Here is a 16,997-nt window from a genome sequence, read left to right as displayed (position 1 = left end):
GGGAAACTCTGCAGGGTACTGGGGGGTGAGAGGCAGCGCGTTGGGATGGGGCAGGGAGGGAACTCGGTTGACTCCAGCCTGCCTTCTGGCTGGGCCAATGGGCCATGGTAATTAGATCTGGCCAATGTGGGCCCTGGGCTTTGGCCTGGGGGCATATAAGGGGGGCCGGGGCAACAGACCCCTCATATCACTCAGAGGTCTCCTCTCTCTCTCTCTCTCTCACCCGACTCCTCCACCCTCCTTCCTTCCGTTGCACTCATCTCTCCATCCATTCCTCTCGTCGACCGGCCATGGACGCCTTCCCACCCTCCCAGGTCTACTACGACCGAGCGTGCGCCTCCTCTCCAGACAGCCTGGACTTCGGCCTCGGCATGGAGCTCGCCGGCTCCGACGAGGACGAGCACGTCCGGGTGCCCGGAGCCCCTCACCAGCCGGGACACTGCCTGCAGTGGGCCTGCAAGGCCTGCAAGCGCAAGTCCAGCTTCGTGGACCGCCGGCGGGCCGCCACCATGAGGGAGCGCCGGCGGCTGAAGAAGGTCAACCACGCTTTCGAGGCTTTGCGGCGCTGCACCTCCGCCAACCCCAGCCAGCGTCTGCCCAAGGTGGAGATCCTGCGCAACGCCATCCAGTACATCGAGAGCCTGCAGGAGCTGCTCCGGGAGCAGGTGGAGAACTTTTACGGCCTACCTGGAGGGAGCAGCTCGGAGCCCGGGAGCCCGCTGTCCAGCTGCTCTGACGGCATGGTAAGACCTCTGTTCCACATGTGCAGACGCTTCATGCAAACATCTGGCTGTTCAGGGTCTTGCAGGTCCTGTCAGTCAGGGAAATTAGGACTACTGCATGGTAGACACCCGAAAAGGCCCTTTATCGTCGACCAATGCATCATCGGTCTTATCCCGAGCGCTACTGCTACTTCTCATTACTTTGTGAAGGATTTCATTTCAAAATAGGATTTCCTATCCAGAAACCTATTCATCAAATAAGCTTGTTTTGCTCCAAGACCTCAATTACATTGCTTCTCCATGCATGTCCCACAGATCCCCGACGCAAACGTCGACTCTGTAGTCTCACAAGAATCTCTGTCCTCTGTTTGTGATTCTCATTATTAGAGGTTAAGTCGAATTAGTTTTTGCCGTCTGAAGGTGACAGCGTATCAGATAATACAAAAAGAACTTCATAACGCTGGATGGACTAATGGCTTTCCCACCGACCGGACACTTTATAGCCCCTAATAAACCAAAGTAAATCCACCTCACTGAAGTCTGGCAGGAAAAACTCGGGCGCTTTTCTGCATTCCATCCTGCCTGCATGTTCTGCACCGCTGCCAGGATTTTCTGCAGATTTACTAGGAGAAAGTGTCATCTTGCACAAACTGGTGTTGCTTCCACTGATACAATCGATTCGCCACACTCGGAGCTGGGGAGGAGGCGGGTGGAGGGAGGGAGGGATGGCGGGAGGAGTGGAGCACACACAGCCACTTTGGCTTTAAGGTGGATGTGAAACAAAGAAGCCAATAACTCAGGAATTCAGGATTTATTAGTCTGTCCACAATATGATGAAGGGCATCGGTTGTTTTTGTACTTTTTTGGGTTTTTTTTTTTCTTCAACCCATCATAACTGCCTGTTTTTTTTAAAATTTATTTTTATTATTTCCATTTCAATTTTTGCAGTAATTCAAGGGTAAATTTAATTTCTCGTTTCTTTCCAGGTCGACAGCAACAGTCCAGTGTGGCAGCAGCTGAATGCAAACTACAGCAACAGCTATTCATATGCAAAGAATGGTAAGACCTTTTGGACAGCAACAGCAGTCTGATACCAATATGACATGCTTTGTTGCCTGCAGAGTGCTTTAAAAACTAATAACTGGATGGTAATTATTCAGACTGCATGTTTTATTTTACCCCCTGGGAGTCCTATAGTCACAGGATTTAAGCATAAAAGCATCTTTTTGTGTTTTGTAATGGAATTTTACACATTTTTACAGTTCCCTCTTCTTTTCTTTTTTTTCAACCTTTCAAGTCATATTTAATAATTCATCATGAAATGATCATCGTGGCACATTTGATCTGACGGTTTCCTCCCATTTAAAAAAAAACAAAACATTTTTATTCAGGGAGTTTGGAGGACAAAGCCGTCGGAGCCTCCAGTCTGGAGTGCCTGTCCAGCATCGTGGACCGTCTGTCCTCGGTGGAGTCCAGCTGCGGACCGGCCGCTCTGAGGGACGCGGCCACCTTCTCCCCCGGCAGCTCCGACTCGCAGCCCTGCACGCCGGAGAGCCCCGGATCCAGGCCCATCTACCACGTCCTGTGAAGGAGGCCTCGCTTTGATGTGGATATACTGCCGCGGGCTCTCACCGAAACACCAGCTGCATCCTCAACAGGACGAGCGATAAGAACTCGTGGAGGACAGAGACTCAGCACAATCTGAGGACCCGCGGCAACAGGCTTTTATACTGTACATGAGATTGTAAATATGTAATGTAAATGCCCATTTATTCTATACATGCTATCATACCCGATGAGACATATTTAATTATGACATTTGCATTATTCAAATGGTATTTAAGCAGCGTTGTAACTTGATCTTGTTGTGACCATTAAATCTTTGGTTGTTTTGTACAAAAGTTTGAGCATTTTTTTTTTAAGTTTTTTTTTTTTTAAACCCGTGCGTGCAGATGTCTCAACCTTAAATTTGAAGCAGGAGCTACAATGATCTGAAATAGTGACAAAAACAAACAAACAACCAAAACAGGACGTTCACCAGTAAAGTTAAAAGTCAAAAGTTGCCACCAATGTCACACTGATTAGTCATGATTTAGTCGAGTTGCAACTTTTATTGAAAATACAGCTAGATTATTCCTTTTTTTTTTTTCTAATGAGATTGCAGACTCATTTGCATAATAATGAAGAGGAGTTTAAAAAGGCAGTTTTATCAATATAAAAAGGGCAACTTATTTATTATGAGCCTCACACAGGGACAGTCTGGACGCTCTCCGGCTAACAAGGTGTAGGGATCACATTAGAAGCTGATGGAGGTCAACTGATACCATTTATCATTTCACACCGCTGTAATCGGTCACGCTGCCGCCTGCATATTGAGTCATGACGGCAACGTAGAAGTAAAAAAAGAAAAAAAAGAAAAGTGTTTTCCTTACTGCGCCACAGATAGGCTTGTTAACATCAGTGTAAATATTAATACATTGTTTTTGTTCATCTTTGATCACATTTCAGTGTCTCTCTGCACGTTTGTTGTCACCAGAAGCGTGTTTCTGGGGGAGGCGGTTAGTGCGTGTACCTGTTTGTTCTTTTCCTACCAAATGTGGGTCATCAGTAACACCCCTGATTAGACCGTCAACACCAGAGTTGAGAACAAATGGCCTCTAATTGTACTTATGTGTGACTGGGGGGGAGGAGGAGGAGGAGAACACATGTGTGCTCATGATGCGTCATGTCTTCGATCATGCTGTGAGTGAGCTGGATTTTTTTTTTTTTTTTTGGTAAACTTTCTCTTTTCTCCACTGGATTTATCCGACAGCTGTGGTTGCAGTTTTAGTTTGTAGGTTTGGATTTAAAAAACATATGAGCACAAAAAAAAAAAAAAAAAAAATGCATTCCTATACTGCACATTAAAAGCAGCTCCAGATGGACCAACTAAAACATTCAAAATGTTGTTTATGTAAATGCATGAGTTATGTTGCCATTTTGTCTGAATAGTCTGTAACTCTCTGTCATACCGATATCAAATCTTCCCTCCATGAATGTTATATAATTCACTTTTTATCCATACTGATTTAATGAGGTGTTAATTCCACTTTAAATAAACTGACAACTGAGAGTATCTTTGTATAAAATCTGCAAAGTAGAAAAGCTTTCATAAATGTGGGGGAGTAAGAAGCCAAATGGTCGCTCCTGAAGTCGCATAACATGGAAATACAAGTACAAGAAGTGGAGGTGGAAGAAATCAGATCTTCCACTGAAGTAAAAGCCGGAATATGGAAAAATAAAAATGGACAATTACCACTAAGAGCCTAAAAGCTACTGCAAAACAGTCCTTCGAAAATATTATCTGATTGTTATTCTGATGTATATTTATGCTATTTCATAATAGCCAATTCTTTCCAATGCATTAGTGTCATTTTACTGTTGAAGTTGGTTGAGATGGAGCTCATTTTATCCATTTCTTTACTGTTGTGTGATTTCATTTTAACATTGATAAAATGTTTTTTTTTTTTTAATGTATAATGTCTTAGTCTGGAAAAAAAAAAACTTAAGCTTTAGGCTAGGGAGGAGGAATAAAGTATAAAGTGGCACCAAAGAGAAATACATCTAAATAAAAGTGCAGCATCTGAGTAAATGAAGCTTATTTTCCATCAACTAAAATGCCCAAACTGTTCATGAAACTTGACGAGTTGGCAGGTGAGAGCCCAACTTTGGATGATTTCTATTCAAACGTGTAAGTTTTATTTGTCCACATATGCACTCATCTGTCCAGGAATAGTCTTATTCTGCTCCCGCAGAGACACTCGGAGCACAACGTTGAATACAATCAGTTAATCAGCGCTGCTTCGCGGCTCAGAAACATTCCTGCAGCGGTTTTGTGTTTCATTAACCTCCACGTCTGCGTCCGCCACCCCGAATGTCACACATGTAATTTTCCATGGTCGCATTTTACACAGTGATTCATGAATCGCACGCTCACCGAGCCCGGAGTGTCGACACGGAACCCACGATGAGGTCATGTGAAGGTTGTTGGGGTCGAGTATGAAAAGTGGGAGTTTAAAAAGTAATATCTTAGTCTTATTATTTAAAAAAAAATAATTGTTTATCTATTTTAATTTCTTATCTCGACATTGTGAACATAATAAATGGACTCCTCTTTATGAACAGCGTGATGACAGGACTCACTGTCATCGCTGCAGTTCTCAGTGAGTCCACAAGAGGGAGGTGTTTCTTCTGTCTCCTACATTAATACTTGACTGGTCATAATTTATTCAGCTCATGTGTTTGGATTTTATTGATGAATATTAAAGAACTCATTTACACCCCGGGGTTATATTTATAAAGCCTAAATAATCATGTTTTTTTGTCCCACATGTTTGAGGGGAATATTGATCTCATTATGAATGTTAAACTGGAGAGCAAGGAACTGCACAGACAGACAAGAAGATCAGGAACATCTGGACCGTTAGTAATGCAAAAACATACATTATGTTTCAAGCCTTTTTTTTTTTTATTATTTGTTTAGTCACAAACAGCTGCTGTTTTGATGATATCACAGCTTGACAGTGTTGATGCTGTCGCTTTAAGAGATCTGAGAATTTATCCACCACAATATCGTCTGACATACGAATCAATACTGCAGTGAATAGAGGTCAAATGTTTGCCGAATGTCAACTGAATATTATGGAAATTTAACATTTGACATCAAATGTTAATGCTGAAATGTTCCCGGGGTTCAGGGCAAATTATGTATGTGCAAATGTGCTCCATTTTGTATTTAACGAAAACATAAAATGTTATCTAATCATGTGACCAAACATTTATTTCCTCACTGCGGAAAAAGGCAATAAAATATCTTCATTTCCTCCACTGACACCTCGACCTATAAAAAAAAAAAAAAAAAAGTCACCAAACACGATGTGAGGGGTTTATTATTAACCTGATACTGTTGAAACTAAAATGCAGGACTCATCATAGTAACAGTCTCGGCCATTTGTTTGACATAATTGACGATAATGGACAACACAGTGCTGAGTCATCAATTAATCCACACACACACACACACACACACACACACACACACACACACACACACACACACACACACACACACACACACACACACACACACACACAGACAAGTAGTCCAAAAACCTGGACACATCCTCCTCAACAACACAAGTGCACTGCGTAAATACTACGATGTGTGCTGCATCAGGCAGAAGCATCGGGACATCTGTAATCTGCACATTTTTTCTTTGATTCCTTGTTTTTCTTTTTCGTGTGCATATTTGATCTATTTCCTCCCTTTCATGGCAGCTTTTCCATTTCCATGTCCTTATTTTCTCCTTTTCTTTCTCAGGAAACTGTATTAATATTGAGGTACTGAAGTGAGTGTGATTCATCTGCTTTTATCCAGGGACACATTTTCTCCTGCTGGAAATTGATTCTCTGCGCGCTCGCTCGGCAAAAGGCTTTGATTTGTTGCCGTGTCTATTAAAAAAAAATACCACGTAAAGGAAAAATAAATAGTGAAATGAAAAAAAAAACCAAAAGAAAGAATATGCATCCATCTTCCACCTATCAACCTGCGGCCACGGCTGCAGGGTTAAATCGGACTCAGCAGCATCTCGGTTAACAGTGCGACGAATAAGGAGCGTCAACACAGTTTGATCAGTGTGGATGGAAAGTTACAAAAGAAATGATTCGAGTTTTTATGTTTTATCATGTTTACTTCAACCCCAGTGAATCAGACGGGGAGCCTTTTGTTGTTGCGGTCCCTGCGCACTCCCGAGAAGGCGTCAAAGCTCCTGATTAACAGCCATAAAGATACGGGTGAGCGACCTGCCACCTGCGTTAATGTCACCTGCACGCTTGACTTTCATCACTTCAGGCTTTCGGTCACCTGTCGGGGAGTTATTTTTGGTCAACGGAGTTAACAGGGGGATTTCTTTCTTTTTTTGTTGTTGTTGTTGCACAAAACACCGTGCACAACACCACGCGGTGTGCGTGCTGCTACTGTCACCGTTTGAGTCGAGCACCCTCCATTTACAGCGGCCTCTTTATTAGTTTCAGTGTCGGCTCTTCGTAACCAGCTCACAAAAAGGCCAAATGACTTTCTGTTCCAGGGCTGAAAACCCTGGACGAGGCTTCAGAGGGACAGCTCGGCTTTAATTACTTCACCTTCAATGGCTGCACTTAGATCGCTGAGAGGCGATCGGCGACAGGATGCTGTCAAACGGTGGATCAGTGGGGGACCTGACCGGAGTTCAAACCCAGAGACGGAGGTGCCGCTGCGGACGGTCCAGTCGTGTCCTCAGCCATCGTTGCTCCAGTTTACATTCTGCAATTATAAACTCCTGCACACGAAAGGACTCTTTCCTTGCGCAGTGCGGGGATTTTTGACAGACTAGTGCTGTTTTCAATCTGCACAACTTGAGTGCTGCCCAGCAGTATCCACGCTGCGGTACTGTTTAGTAGGCTAGAAAAAGATGGATGTTCCCACTACATGCGGTGGTATTTTGCAGTTTGCAGGCCCAGCGTGCTACTTCTGGCTGTCCTTCATTTGAAAATTCTTTACATCGTTGGCCCCGCCCCCTTTCCTCTACGCAGCCAAGATGGCGACCGTTTAGTGTGAAACGTGTCCAGCGCTTCACGCTTCTTCTTTTTTTTTTTTTGGACCGTTTTGAGCGCATCATGCTGGTACTTGCAGCTCACTGCACGTTTCTGTACGCGAACACACTTATGAACTCAGAATAGCGGGCGTCAGTGCACAAGCACAACATCTGGACCTGTCGTAATTATGACGCAATCACCTGCAGTTATTTATAAAAATGAACAGAAAAAGACAACAAACGGTAACCGCATCTGTAAATCGACGCTATCGCTGATGTTCGGTGGACGCGCGCAGCATTTGAATTAAATCAGTTTTCTCCTGTTGAAATCAGAAGTTAAGTTGGTGCCTCTTTGTGCCCTGTTTTCTGTCCGAGTAGGTACGTTCACGTGGTTCAGCTTCGGTTCCTTTTGTTCGTTGTTTATCTGTCAACCCGCCCCGAAGCTACGAGATTAAAATAAACCTTTTAAAAAGAGCTGCTGTTCTTCTGTCGCTGCAGTTTTTTTTTTAGTTCTTATTTTCATGTTTCCCCTGCAGGCTAACACCGACATATAATGGAAGAGGCGACACGGATATAATGGAAGAGGCAACACGGCGATCACTGTACACAAGCACATAGATTTATTTATACAAATATAGTATGTATAACAATTGCATATCAACAGTTTGCAGTCTTTTTCTTTTTTTTTTTTTTGTAATCTTTACGGTAAGTACAGGACCATCAGCTTCAAAAATGCAAGTCAATTAAGAAAGAGTACCTGTGATTTAAAGATACAAAAAGAGATCTGTCGTGTTGAGAGAGAAGAGATCAGATAAAACCTGAACATCGAGGTCACCTAATGCAAACATTCGGACATTTAGTCGACCTCAGTGCTGACAGGTTATTCAGGAAAAGATCGTATGAATGAATAATACTTCTGCTTTTCTGGACTGTTAATTGTGCAGTTACACGTCAGTAAACTACGAGGTTAAAGATGAAAATCATCACATCATAATGAAGAAATTATCTGCAAAACTTTCTAACATCACCAGGTTTTACATCAGCTGTTCTTCCACTTGGCATCTCATGGAGGGGGGGGAAAAAAAATGAAAAAAATAAATCCCCCGGCATTCAGGAAGTGATGTGTTTTACAGACATGTTGCGGATTTGTTTGGGATCAATAAAAGAAGAAGTGGTAAAGCCCGCGCGCGTTAAACAAACAAGAGAAAAGAGCGCCACCTACAGAGAACGAGGAAAACAAAAATAACAGTAAAACACAAGAGATAGGAAGATTTCGTCATCCGTGGGGAGTGCAAAGCAGAAAAACCACAACGAGGAGCGCTTAGCACCAAAAAGATGGAGACGGAAGTAAACGGAGACGCGGCGGATCACCACTTTAAATTCAGGGGAAAAAACTCAATAAAATAAAATGTTCCACTCGTCTCAATGATGGTCGAAACTAAAAAGCAGGGCACAGATCTAGTATGCGCTCGCGTTCAGCTCCTATACAAATGAATGGATTTGAAATAATTCATATTTGAAAAGGAACAATAAATCTTCGTTAAATCTCTGATCTCATAAACTATAAAATAGGTCAGAAAAATAAACTAGCATATTCTTTTTTTTAAATTTCCGCTCGGATGACATTCGGTTAATCTGTCGGGAACAGGACGCAGGTTTGAACTGAGCCTCTTCGTAACGTATATTTTCTAGATTAATTTCAGTTGGGAGAAGCTTATAAAGTCTTTTTTTTAATTTTTTTTTTTATTGATCGCAGTTATTGCACATTAACTGTAACATCAATAATCTCTTTAAGTGGTCACAGAGGACCGATTTGGACTCAGAAGCTGCCTTACAGTGCACCAAGACCCGGTTTGCTTTACAGTGATTTACATCAACCCCGTGTGTGTGTGTGTGTGTGTGTGTGTGTACACCGAGTGTCATGACGTTAGTGTTGAAATGTAAAAACTGAAGAACGTGTGTTATTGCTAAACCTACAAGATACAAAAAATCTTTTTCTTGCTACGGTATAGAAGGTAAAAAAGAGTTCACGTTTATCCAAAACGGGACGAGGTCGACAGAAACGCGCACACCAAAACTAAAAAAGAGAGAAATCAAAACGCTCATTCGCACGGAGACACGAGCACCAGCCGAAGGATCGATAGAAACACCACCGTACAAATGATATCTATGGCCGAATGGAAATAATGGACGTAAGCGATCGAAGTGGAAAACCGTCGACGAAACAACAAACGCAGGAAAAATGTCAGTAAAAGTCACAACTGGGGAGGAGAACTTAGAAAAAAAGGGAGTACAAAGTTAAACTGGGTGACTTTCAGCGTTTAGCATCCTTCATTAGTTGTTTTTTTTGTGTTTTTTTTTTCCTTTTTCTTTTCAAAAGCACCAATTTGAGGACAAACGCTCTCTTCGTTTTTTTTTTTTTTTTTTTTGCTCAGTAATCGGTGGTTCGCTGGAGAGAGAGAGAGAGAGAGAGAGGTGTGTGTGAGTAAAAGAGTCTTCTACTTTGTTGGTTTTTTTCCTGCGTGACGAAGAGATTCCTTCCTTTGGGATCCTCGACACGAACGGGCGATCCGGTGAGTATCTTGTCGCTCTCCTTCACGGCTTCTTCTTTTGGAACAACCTGCAGATCGCGAAAGAAAAAAAAAAACCCAGCTGAGAGCGACGCCTTCGGGATCGCTCGCAGTTTGGACCCACGTGCGCGACACGGGAGGGAGCTGCATTTGCTTATAGCCTGGTGCTTCTGTGTAATCGTAATCTGTGTCGTGACAGTGGCGTCACCCGTTGGTTTGTGAACGCTATGAAGCCTTCAGTTCAGGATTTTTGGCCGTCGCCATCTTCGCAAGTTCGGAGCGGGAAGTGACCATATTTGGGCGAGCTGGTGGGGGGGGAGGAGAGAGCGGTGGATCTGACCGATCTGATTGGACACCCGGCGACACTACGTCCACCGCTCCGCGGGCCCGTCAATCAAACAGACGCGGGTTTTTTTTTTTTTCTAAGCTTATTTTGTAATTAATGACGGGATTATTTTCAGACGGACTTCCAGAAAAACTAATAAGGAGGAGCGACTTTAGCCAACAACACTGAGGATTTTATATGAGACCAGTTGAATGGGAGTCAATGGAGTTAGAGGCTTTTTGGGAGCCAACCTCCAGTGGCCCTCGGCGGTACTGCAGCTGAAGGCACTTCATCAGCCTCATTTCTCAGAGCCGGAAGCTACGTCCACTTTTATATACAGTTCATGGTAGGAACCAGGACTAAAACACCTCAAATCAAATCAGGAAGTTAATACACTAGAAACAGAATTAACCTCAACAATAAAGATATACGACAACAAGCAGTAATATTCAAACAGGTGGGACATGTTGGAAATAAATTTAAAAAAATGCTGAGCTCGTAAAAGAAGCCTTTTATTTAAAGGCTGTGATAAAGCTGCGTTCAGACTCACAGGAGAGCAGCAGCTCAGCTTTGTAGCCGGGAGCTGAACCATGAAGCACTTTAAAGGATCTGAAACATCATTTGAAAGACGACTGGTAACCAGTGAAGTGACGCTGCAACAGGAGTGAAGTGATCTTCTGGTATTTGCTAAAAGATGAGCAGAAGGTTTGAGGTTGTTTCTTGGCTTGTAAAACCTCAAACACACTGAGCCAACAGAGAGGAAATGAAAACATGAATGACCTTCTCGAGCCCCCTCCCCCCCTTAATTCGGAGATAGATTAATAAAAACATGACGAGGCAACATTTGAAATTTGCTTTTCAAATGAAAATATTACACTCGGGGTTTTCTGGCTGCACGTTTGATACCGGAAGACTCGACGTTTCTGTTCAGAGGGAAGCAAACAAGGGAAACAAAAAGGATTTTTTTTTCCCCTGATTTGTTTTTGGGACATTCAGGGCCGTAGTTAAACAAATGAAAACCCAAGACGCTGGCCAAAAAAACAACAACAACAAAAAAAAACCCCACAAGAAAATGATCCGACAGGAGAAACAGAACAAACAAAGCTCCACCGGGGAAGAACAAACATGAGCTAAAAAAAAAACCTGAGGAGGCAGACTGGGAGTATATTTCTACTGAGTGGGCTGATTGGCTTGAGTGGCTGCAGGTGAGCAGGTGATCGGGGAACTGGGAGCAGGTGAGGTGGGCGGGGCTAAACAGGAGAAACAAAAAAACAGAAAAAAAACAGAAAAAAAAAAAGGCAAACAAAAGCCAAACTAAGATAAAGACAAAAGAGCGGAAAAGAGAAGTCGAACATAAAGACTGAGAAACAAGAGCTGCACTGATTTTACAAAGACATTTGATTCTCGCACCGTCTTTAAATTATCGAGAATAAATAACCCCAGATTTATAAACGGGACACCGGACGACGAAACACCTCCATTTCAATCAGAATATGAAATATATTTTTGATATTTCAAACATTTACTCCGAGGAAAAAAAATAAAAGGACTAACTGCAGTATTTGCGGACGCTTCCTACGTATATCGCAAACAAATTATCAGGAGATCGACCGCCATGATCAAAATCAAAATGTTTTGTCTCCTTCTTCAGCGACGTACAAGAAAAGTTGTAATCGCACGTTTGATGGCGAAAGGCTTCATAATCAAATCGCAAATTCTGCATTGAAAGCAGGTGAGAAGATTGATGCCACCCTGCTTACCTGTTCGTTAAATATGAAAACGCAGCGTCGGCGTTCTCCTTCTGATCAGTGTTGTGGCGCTCCTTCTGAAAAACATCTTCATAATTAATGAGATATAAAGCCTCAAAGAGCGGTGTGTTCGGTGGCTGGTTATCGGTATGGGTGGGCGGGGCGTAGTGTCATCGGGTTCTCGGTCGGCTCCACCCGCTGCTCGACCAAATATGGTCATTTCTGGCTCCAAAAAAAAAAAAAAATCAAAGACGGCAAGAATGCAAAAAGTTCGCAAACCCACGCGTGACGTCATGACGCGCTGCCCCCCTGGTAGGGTCACATTCACCGAACGGACGAGAGAGTCGTATCGGGTTTAGCATTTACCCCCCCCCCCCTACCCCCACCCGTAAAGCAATGAAGCGCCTCACCTACGACATGTGGTTCTGCTGAGTGGACAGGTTCTGCTGCTGCTGCTGCTGCATGAGGATCTGCTGCTGCTGACGCCGCCGGGCCGTGCGCAGCTTCTCGAAGCGGGCCTCCATCTCCTCCAGCACTTTGGGCGTGTAGCGGACCACCAGCTTCACGCTGTCCTTGGCCGCCTTCAGCAGCTCCACGGCTTTCTCGTGGTGCTCTCCTTCTACGCTCTGCAGGGCGGGGGAGACGAATGAGTGGACGAATTTGAAAAAAAAAAAAAAAAAGGAGCCGATTTTAATACATATTTAAAAATAGTAACCCCCTCCGGAGGAGAAAGAGGAATATCTCCTACATTTTTAATACCCCGTGATTACGTGGGATGAGCCCTCTGCGATATTCGGGCCTCACCCGTGGGTGCTCCTGCTCCGTACAACACGTGCAACACTTTGACTCGATAGCTCTCCCGATTGTTGACTCGCAAATTAAAACTCGAAATCAAACGCTTCGCGAGAAGCTGCTGAAACCCCCCCCCCCACCCACACACACACACACACTTCAGTCGAGGCTTAAATAATAAATAGGGGGAAGAGAATCTCATCTCCGCTCTCCCTCCGATGCATTTATCCTCTGGCTGTATCCGAATCGCAAGTTTCGGTTTGACCTACCACGCCGTTGACAGACAGGAGCTGGTCCCCTCGCTTCAGGCCGCCGTGCCTCTCGGCCACGCCTCCGGGGATGATGCGGGAGATGTAGATGGGCGAGTTCTGCTCTTTGCCTCCCATCACGTTGAAGCCCAGACCTTCCTCCGTCTTGGGGAGCTCCACCACCCGCGGGTGGGAGTGACCTTCGCTGGCTGCGAAGGCTGCGACTGTCGCCTGTAGGGAAAGAGAATCCACAAATAAATCAATCAATCAATCAATCAATCAATTACCTCACCGGTAAACAAGACCGGCACAAGTACATTCGTTTACACATTCTGTCGAGGTTGAATGAGGTCTAACATGAAGTGCGGTCTTGTGTGTCTGATGATGTTGATGTAACAGCACACACGATCAGAGAGGAAAGCAAACTGCAAATATCCACGGGCGAATCTTGTTGCCTCCAAGCATCGGAAACTTGTTTTATCTTCGCCGCGCATCTGTTTAGAGTACCTCGGAGAGGAGTCGGAAACATGAGATGCAAAAAGCAAGCAAAGCGGGGGAGAAAGGAGCCGACGCACACAAATACAATGACTTCTTATCTGTTTTTTTGTTTTGTTTTTTTATGAAACCAGCCCGTTATGTTATGTACGTTATAAATGATGAGCATCCCGTTTGTTTTCAGCTCGGTGTGAGAGTCTCTGCTGTGTTGCTGTCCTCTGATCTCTGTGCGTCTCACAGGCGAAGGACGGCGAGGGGAGACCGTCCGTCCATCCGTCCGTCCGTCCGCTCGATGAGCGATTGGCGTCGACAGCCTCGTTCTCCCGGACGCTCTCGTTCTACTGGCGGTCGGCGACCTCTGCTTTCAGAAAGTCTCGCCCGTCTGTACCGCTTTTTAAAATCTTCTTCACGACATTCAAAGTGAATGAAAACGAAGAACGCAATTTAGATTACAGAGCGATTGCGCGAGCCGCCGCCGCCGCCGCCGCACCTTCTCATTTCGGCGAGGACGGCCGTAACAAAGCGCCGGGTTTTAGTCCGGGCCGGGGATTTAAGACTCCACGTCAGAAGTTCTCCGGCTCTCTAAGCGCATGGATTAACACGTCCAAGTTCACGCTGAAGGAGCAGCCTCGCAACCCCTCTGTATTCCTACCAGCTGGTTGAAGTCGCTCACTGGCTGCGGGCTCCCTTTGAACCCGAAGCCAAGCTCCCTGCTCCTTGTACGTTCGGAAACAAAGCGCCCGGGATCTTGTTAGCCGAGCTCGGGGAACGCTAATGGCGGACGAACAGAGGAAGAGACGCCCGGCGCCCACTGATCCACAGATGCACTGCCACAGGTGCTTCGCTGTCAAGTCGGCGTCACGTATAACACGAGAGGTTCGATGGAGAAAAGGGGAGGATCAAATAAAAAGAAGTAAAGCAGAGGCGGGGTGGGGAGGGAGGAGAGGGTGGGGTGGGGTGGGGGGAGAGCTCCGTCTGAAGCTTTTGCAGACGTGTATCAAAATTCCCGACAGCAGACGAGTTGCCTCGCACTTTTGAGGTCTTTGACGACGCTCGCTCTCCAGGCAGCGTCTCCGTCCCTCCTCTCTCCTCCATATTCATACGCGTCCTCAGATCCACGTTCGTTTCCGCTCAAACGGTTCCGCTCATTTCTCATTTCATTTCCGCTCATTATGACAACTTCGCCGTCTCCTTCCCGTTTTCTCTTTCTGTCCTTCGCCCCCCTTTTTTCTTTTTTTCTTCCTCTGCTACTCCCTCCCCCCCCCTCCCGCGCCCAAGCTAAAAAGGCAGCATCTCAGCATGCACGCCGTCGCCTCGCCGCCCCATCGACCTTCACAACTTTATATCTGGGTTTCTGCAAACAAAAACAACAAAAAAAACCAATCTGGCAGATGGCCGGCGCCTCTCGCACACGGGAGGCATTTTAAATGAAAAGCTTGCGAGCAGATACTCGGTAGAAACACTGCACCGGAGAAGTAGAACTTAATGTATACAAAGTCACTTCATCATGAGCTCCTAATCACCCCCCCCCCTTACCTCTCTGATGGTCCCTGCCTCCATTAAGATCAGTAATAAACGGCCTCGGGACAGGAATTAGAGGCCGAACTGATTAAATTAACGAAGCAATGAAGGAGACTCGATTTGTTCAGGCGAAACACAAATCGAAACTGTCGGGAGATTTAGCGTTTTACAAACTAAAATACTTGAAAGGCGCATGAGCTGAAGCGTTGTCAGATATTTCACGTATTTCATCACTGTTGCACGTGCGATTCACTTTCAAAACCCTTTCTAAAGTATGCATTTCTTTTTGTTTCCCTACTGTATGTCTGTGACACTGATTGAATGCAATTGGCACCGCGGCCTCAGTGAGGATCTCCGCAGGGAGTAAAGTACTTTTTTTTTTTTTTTTAAATATCCAGTGTTCCCGGCTTCACACATCGGCCGTATGCTTAATTGCCCGGTGGATATGCAATTTTAATCCAGATGTAGGAGCCGAAAACTTTTCAAAGTCTGGGGCAAAGAGAGAAGAGCGTGGCAGAGTTTTAAAGCTTTAATCATTTCTTCGTGGTTGAGTCGAAAATTTTAAAAAAAAAACCTTTTTCCAGCTTAACTGTCACATTTTCTTTGTAAAGTGAAATCTCTCAGTCCTAGACATTATCGAAGAGGTTATTTTTCAGATCAGACAATGGGTCCACTTCAGAAATGACAGGAAGCCCCAAACAGCAGTAGAAGATCATTATTAAGATTATCTTTGTTGACAGTAAAGTCTTCCGCGTTAAAGAAAAACGAACTCTTTTTAAATATGTCATATTTAGACAAATATATTTTGACAATACTCTTATTCACTCCTGGCAGGAGTCGGATGAGGAGATTATGGAGCCAGACGTCTGCTGGAAGCACAGCTTCAAAAACACAAACTTCCATCAGGTTAGATGTTGTTTGAGGGATCTTGTCTCTTTTTTTTTTTTTTTAGACGATAAAATGGCATCACATCTGTGCACGGAGTGTGGGAGTGATGATCCTGGCTTGAATAGCTGATGGAAACCAGCGGGAACCGCCAGACGAACGCGTCTCTCTCCAAAGGAAAAAAACAACAAACCAAAAAAACAGAAGCGTTAAGAGCTCGAATTTGCGGTTTCATCCGGTTTGACTGTTATTAAAATATCAACCGTCAAATGTTTTCCATCAGTGCGGAATTTAGCTAATAACAACAACAACAACAACAACAACAACAAAAGTATAAACTAGCTGTATGTGTAGGCTAAACAAATAAAATATAAACTGTAAAACAGTGAGGGTACTGGATGGTTTACTTTTGAACTCCTCCTGACTCGAGCGTTATAAATAATACAGACAGAGGACGTGAACTTTTTGGGGGCATTTCTGTTTGTGTATGAAACAAACATCACACACCGTGTTAATGGATGAATTGCAGTGGTGCCGGTAGGTGTGTTTTCGAACGCTGGACAGAGCCCAGCTTCCCGTTTTCCCTCTGTTTTCAGTCATTATGCTAATTTGGGCTCATTACCTCCCGGCTTTGGCTCTGTATTTAACAGTATCTACGAGTGCGGTATCAATCTTCTCCTCCATCTCCCAGCGAGAGAGTGAAAACATGTAATTTCCCCCCAAATTCTCTTTCAGCCAGGTGTTGGATTGCGCGGTGACGGGACTCTGCGGCGTCGCGCTCGAGGTGCAGTTTTAGCCAAACAAAAGAAGAAAACAGGACGCTCGGCAGCCCTCGTGAGTTGAAGCCTCATCCGATCTGTGCTCGAACACAAAGACGCACTTCCCTTTGTTTTTGTCATCCTTTCCAACTCACATCCTCCACCCACTGCGGTGAAGAGGAGTGGACACAGCTGGACACTGAACCAGCGAAGGGCACGTAAGCGCCGTCATCCTCCTCATCCTCCTGTTCACATGAAATCAGACAAGCCCTCTCTCTTTGTTTGCTCTCATGTGGCAGGCGAGGTGGTGATGAAGAGCTCC

At 44.7% G+C, this 16,997-nt stretch overlaps 2 protein-coding genes across 3 annotated transcripts in view; one reads left to right on the top strand and one right to left on the bottom strand.

The window, feature by feature from the left end:
- Nucleotides 1–212: 212 nt before the first annotated feature.
- On the top strand, nucleotides 213–2,539 carry myf5 (myogenic factor 5). The gene is made up of 3 exons (XM_069711025.1): nucleotides 213–743; nucleotides 1,709–1,781; nucleotides 2,114–2,539. The coding sequence occupies exons 1-3, from the start codon at nucleotides 291–293 to the stop codon at nucleotides 2,308–2,310; spliced, it is 723 nt and encodes a 240-aa protein (XP_069567126.1). The 5' UTR covers nucleotides 213–290; the 3' UTR covers nucleotides 2,311–2,539.
- Nucleotides 2,540–7,930: 5,391 nt separating this feature from the next.
- Nucleotides 7,931–16,997, bottom strand: part of lin7a (lin-7 homolog A (C. elegans)) — a 33,767-nt gene continuing 24,700 nt past the window's right edge. The window contains exons 4-6 of one of the 2 annotated variants that reach the window (XM_069711047.1): nucleotides 13,038–13,247; nucleotides 12,387–12,602; nucleotides 7,931–9,953 (exon numbers count right to left, since the gene is read on the bottom strand). In XM_069711047.1, the coding sequence (XP_069567148.1) occupies nucleotides 12,387–12,602; nucleotides 13,038–13,247 (426 nt within the window). In that variant the 3' untranslated portion in view covers nucleotides 7,931–9,953. The remainder of the gene's footprint in view (nucleotides 9,954–12,386; nucleotides 12,603–13,037; nucleotides 13,248–16,997) is intronic. The other variant, XM_069711046.1, reaches the window with a different exon arrangement.

Source organism: Brachyistius frenatus, unplaced genomic scaffold, assembly GCF_029030835.1.
Source record: "Brachyistius frenatus isolate BFR_SWC_R1_liver_20210118 unplaced genomic scaffold, ASM2903083v1 Contig_96, whole genome shotgun sequence".
NCBI classification, from domain to species: Eukaryota; Metazoa; Chordata; class Actinopteri; family Embiotocidae; genus Brachyistius; species Brachyistius frenatus.
Note: the sequence above shows the minus strand (reverse complement) of the source record. Positions and strands in the feature narration are given on the sequence as shown.

Excerpts from the sequence above, each read along its gene's own strand:
- myf5 (XM_069711025.1), top strand. The coding sequence starts at position 291 with ATGGACGCCTTCCCACCCTCCCAGGTCTACTACGACCGAGCGTGCGCC. Across the intron at positions 744-1,708 it reads CCAGCTGCTCTGACGGCATG|GTCGACAGCAACAGTCCAGT; the intron begins GTAAGACCTCTG and ends GTTTCTTTCCAG. Across the intron at positions 1,782-2,113 it reads CTATTCATATGCAAAGAATG|GGAGTTTGGAGGACAAAGCC; the intron begins GTAAGACCTTTT and ends ATTTTTATTCAG.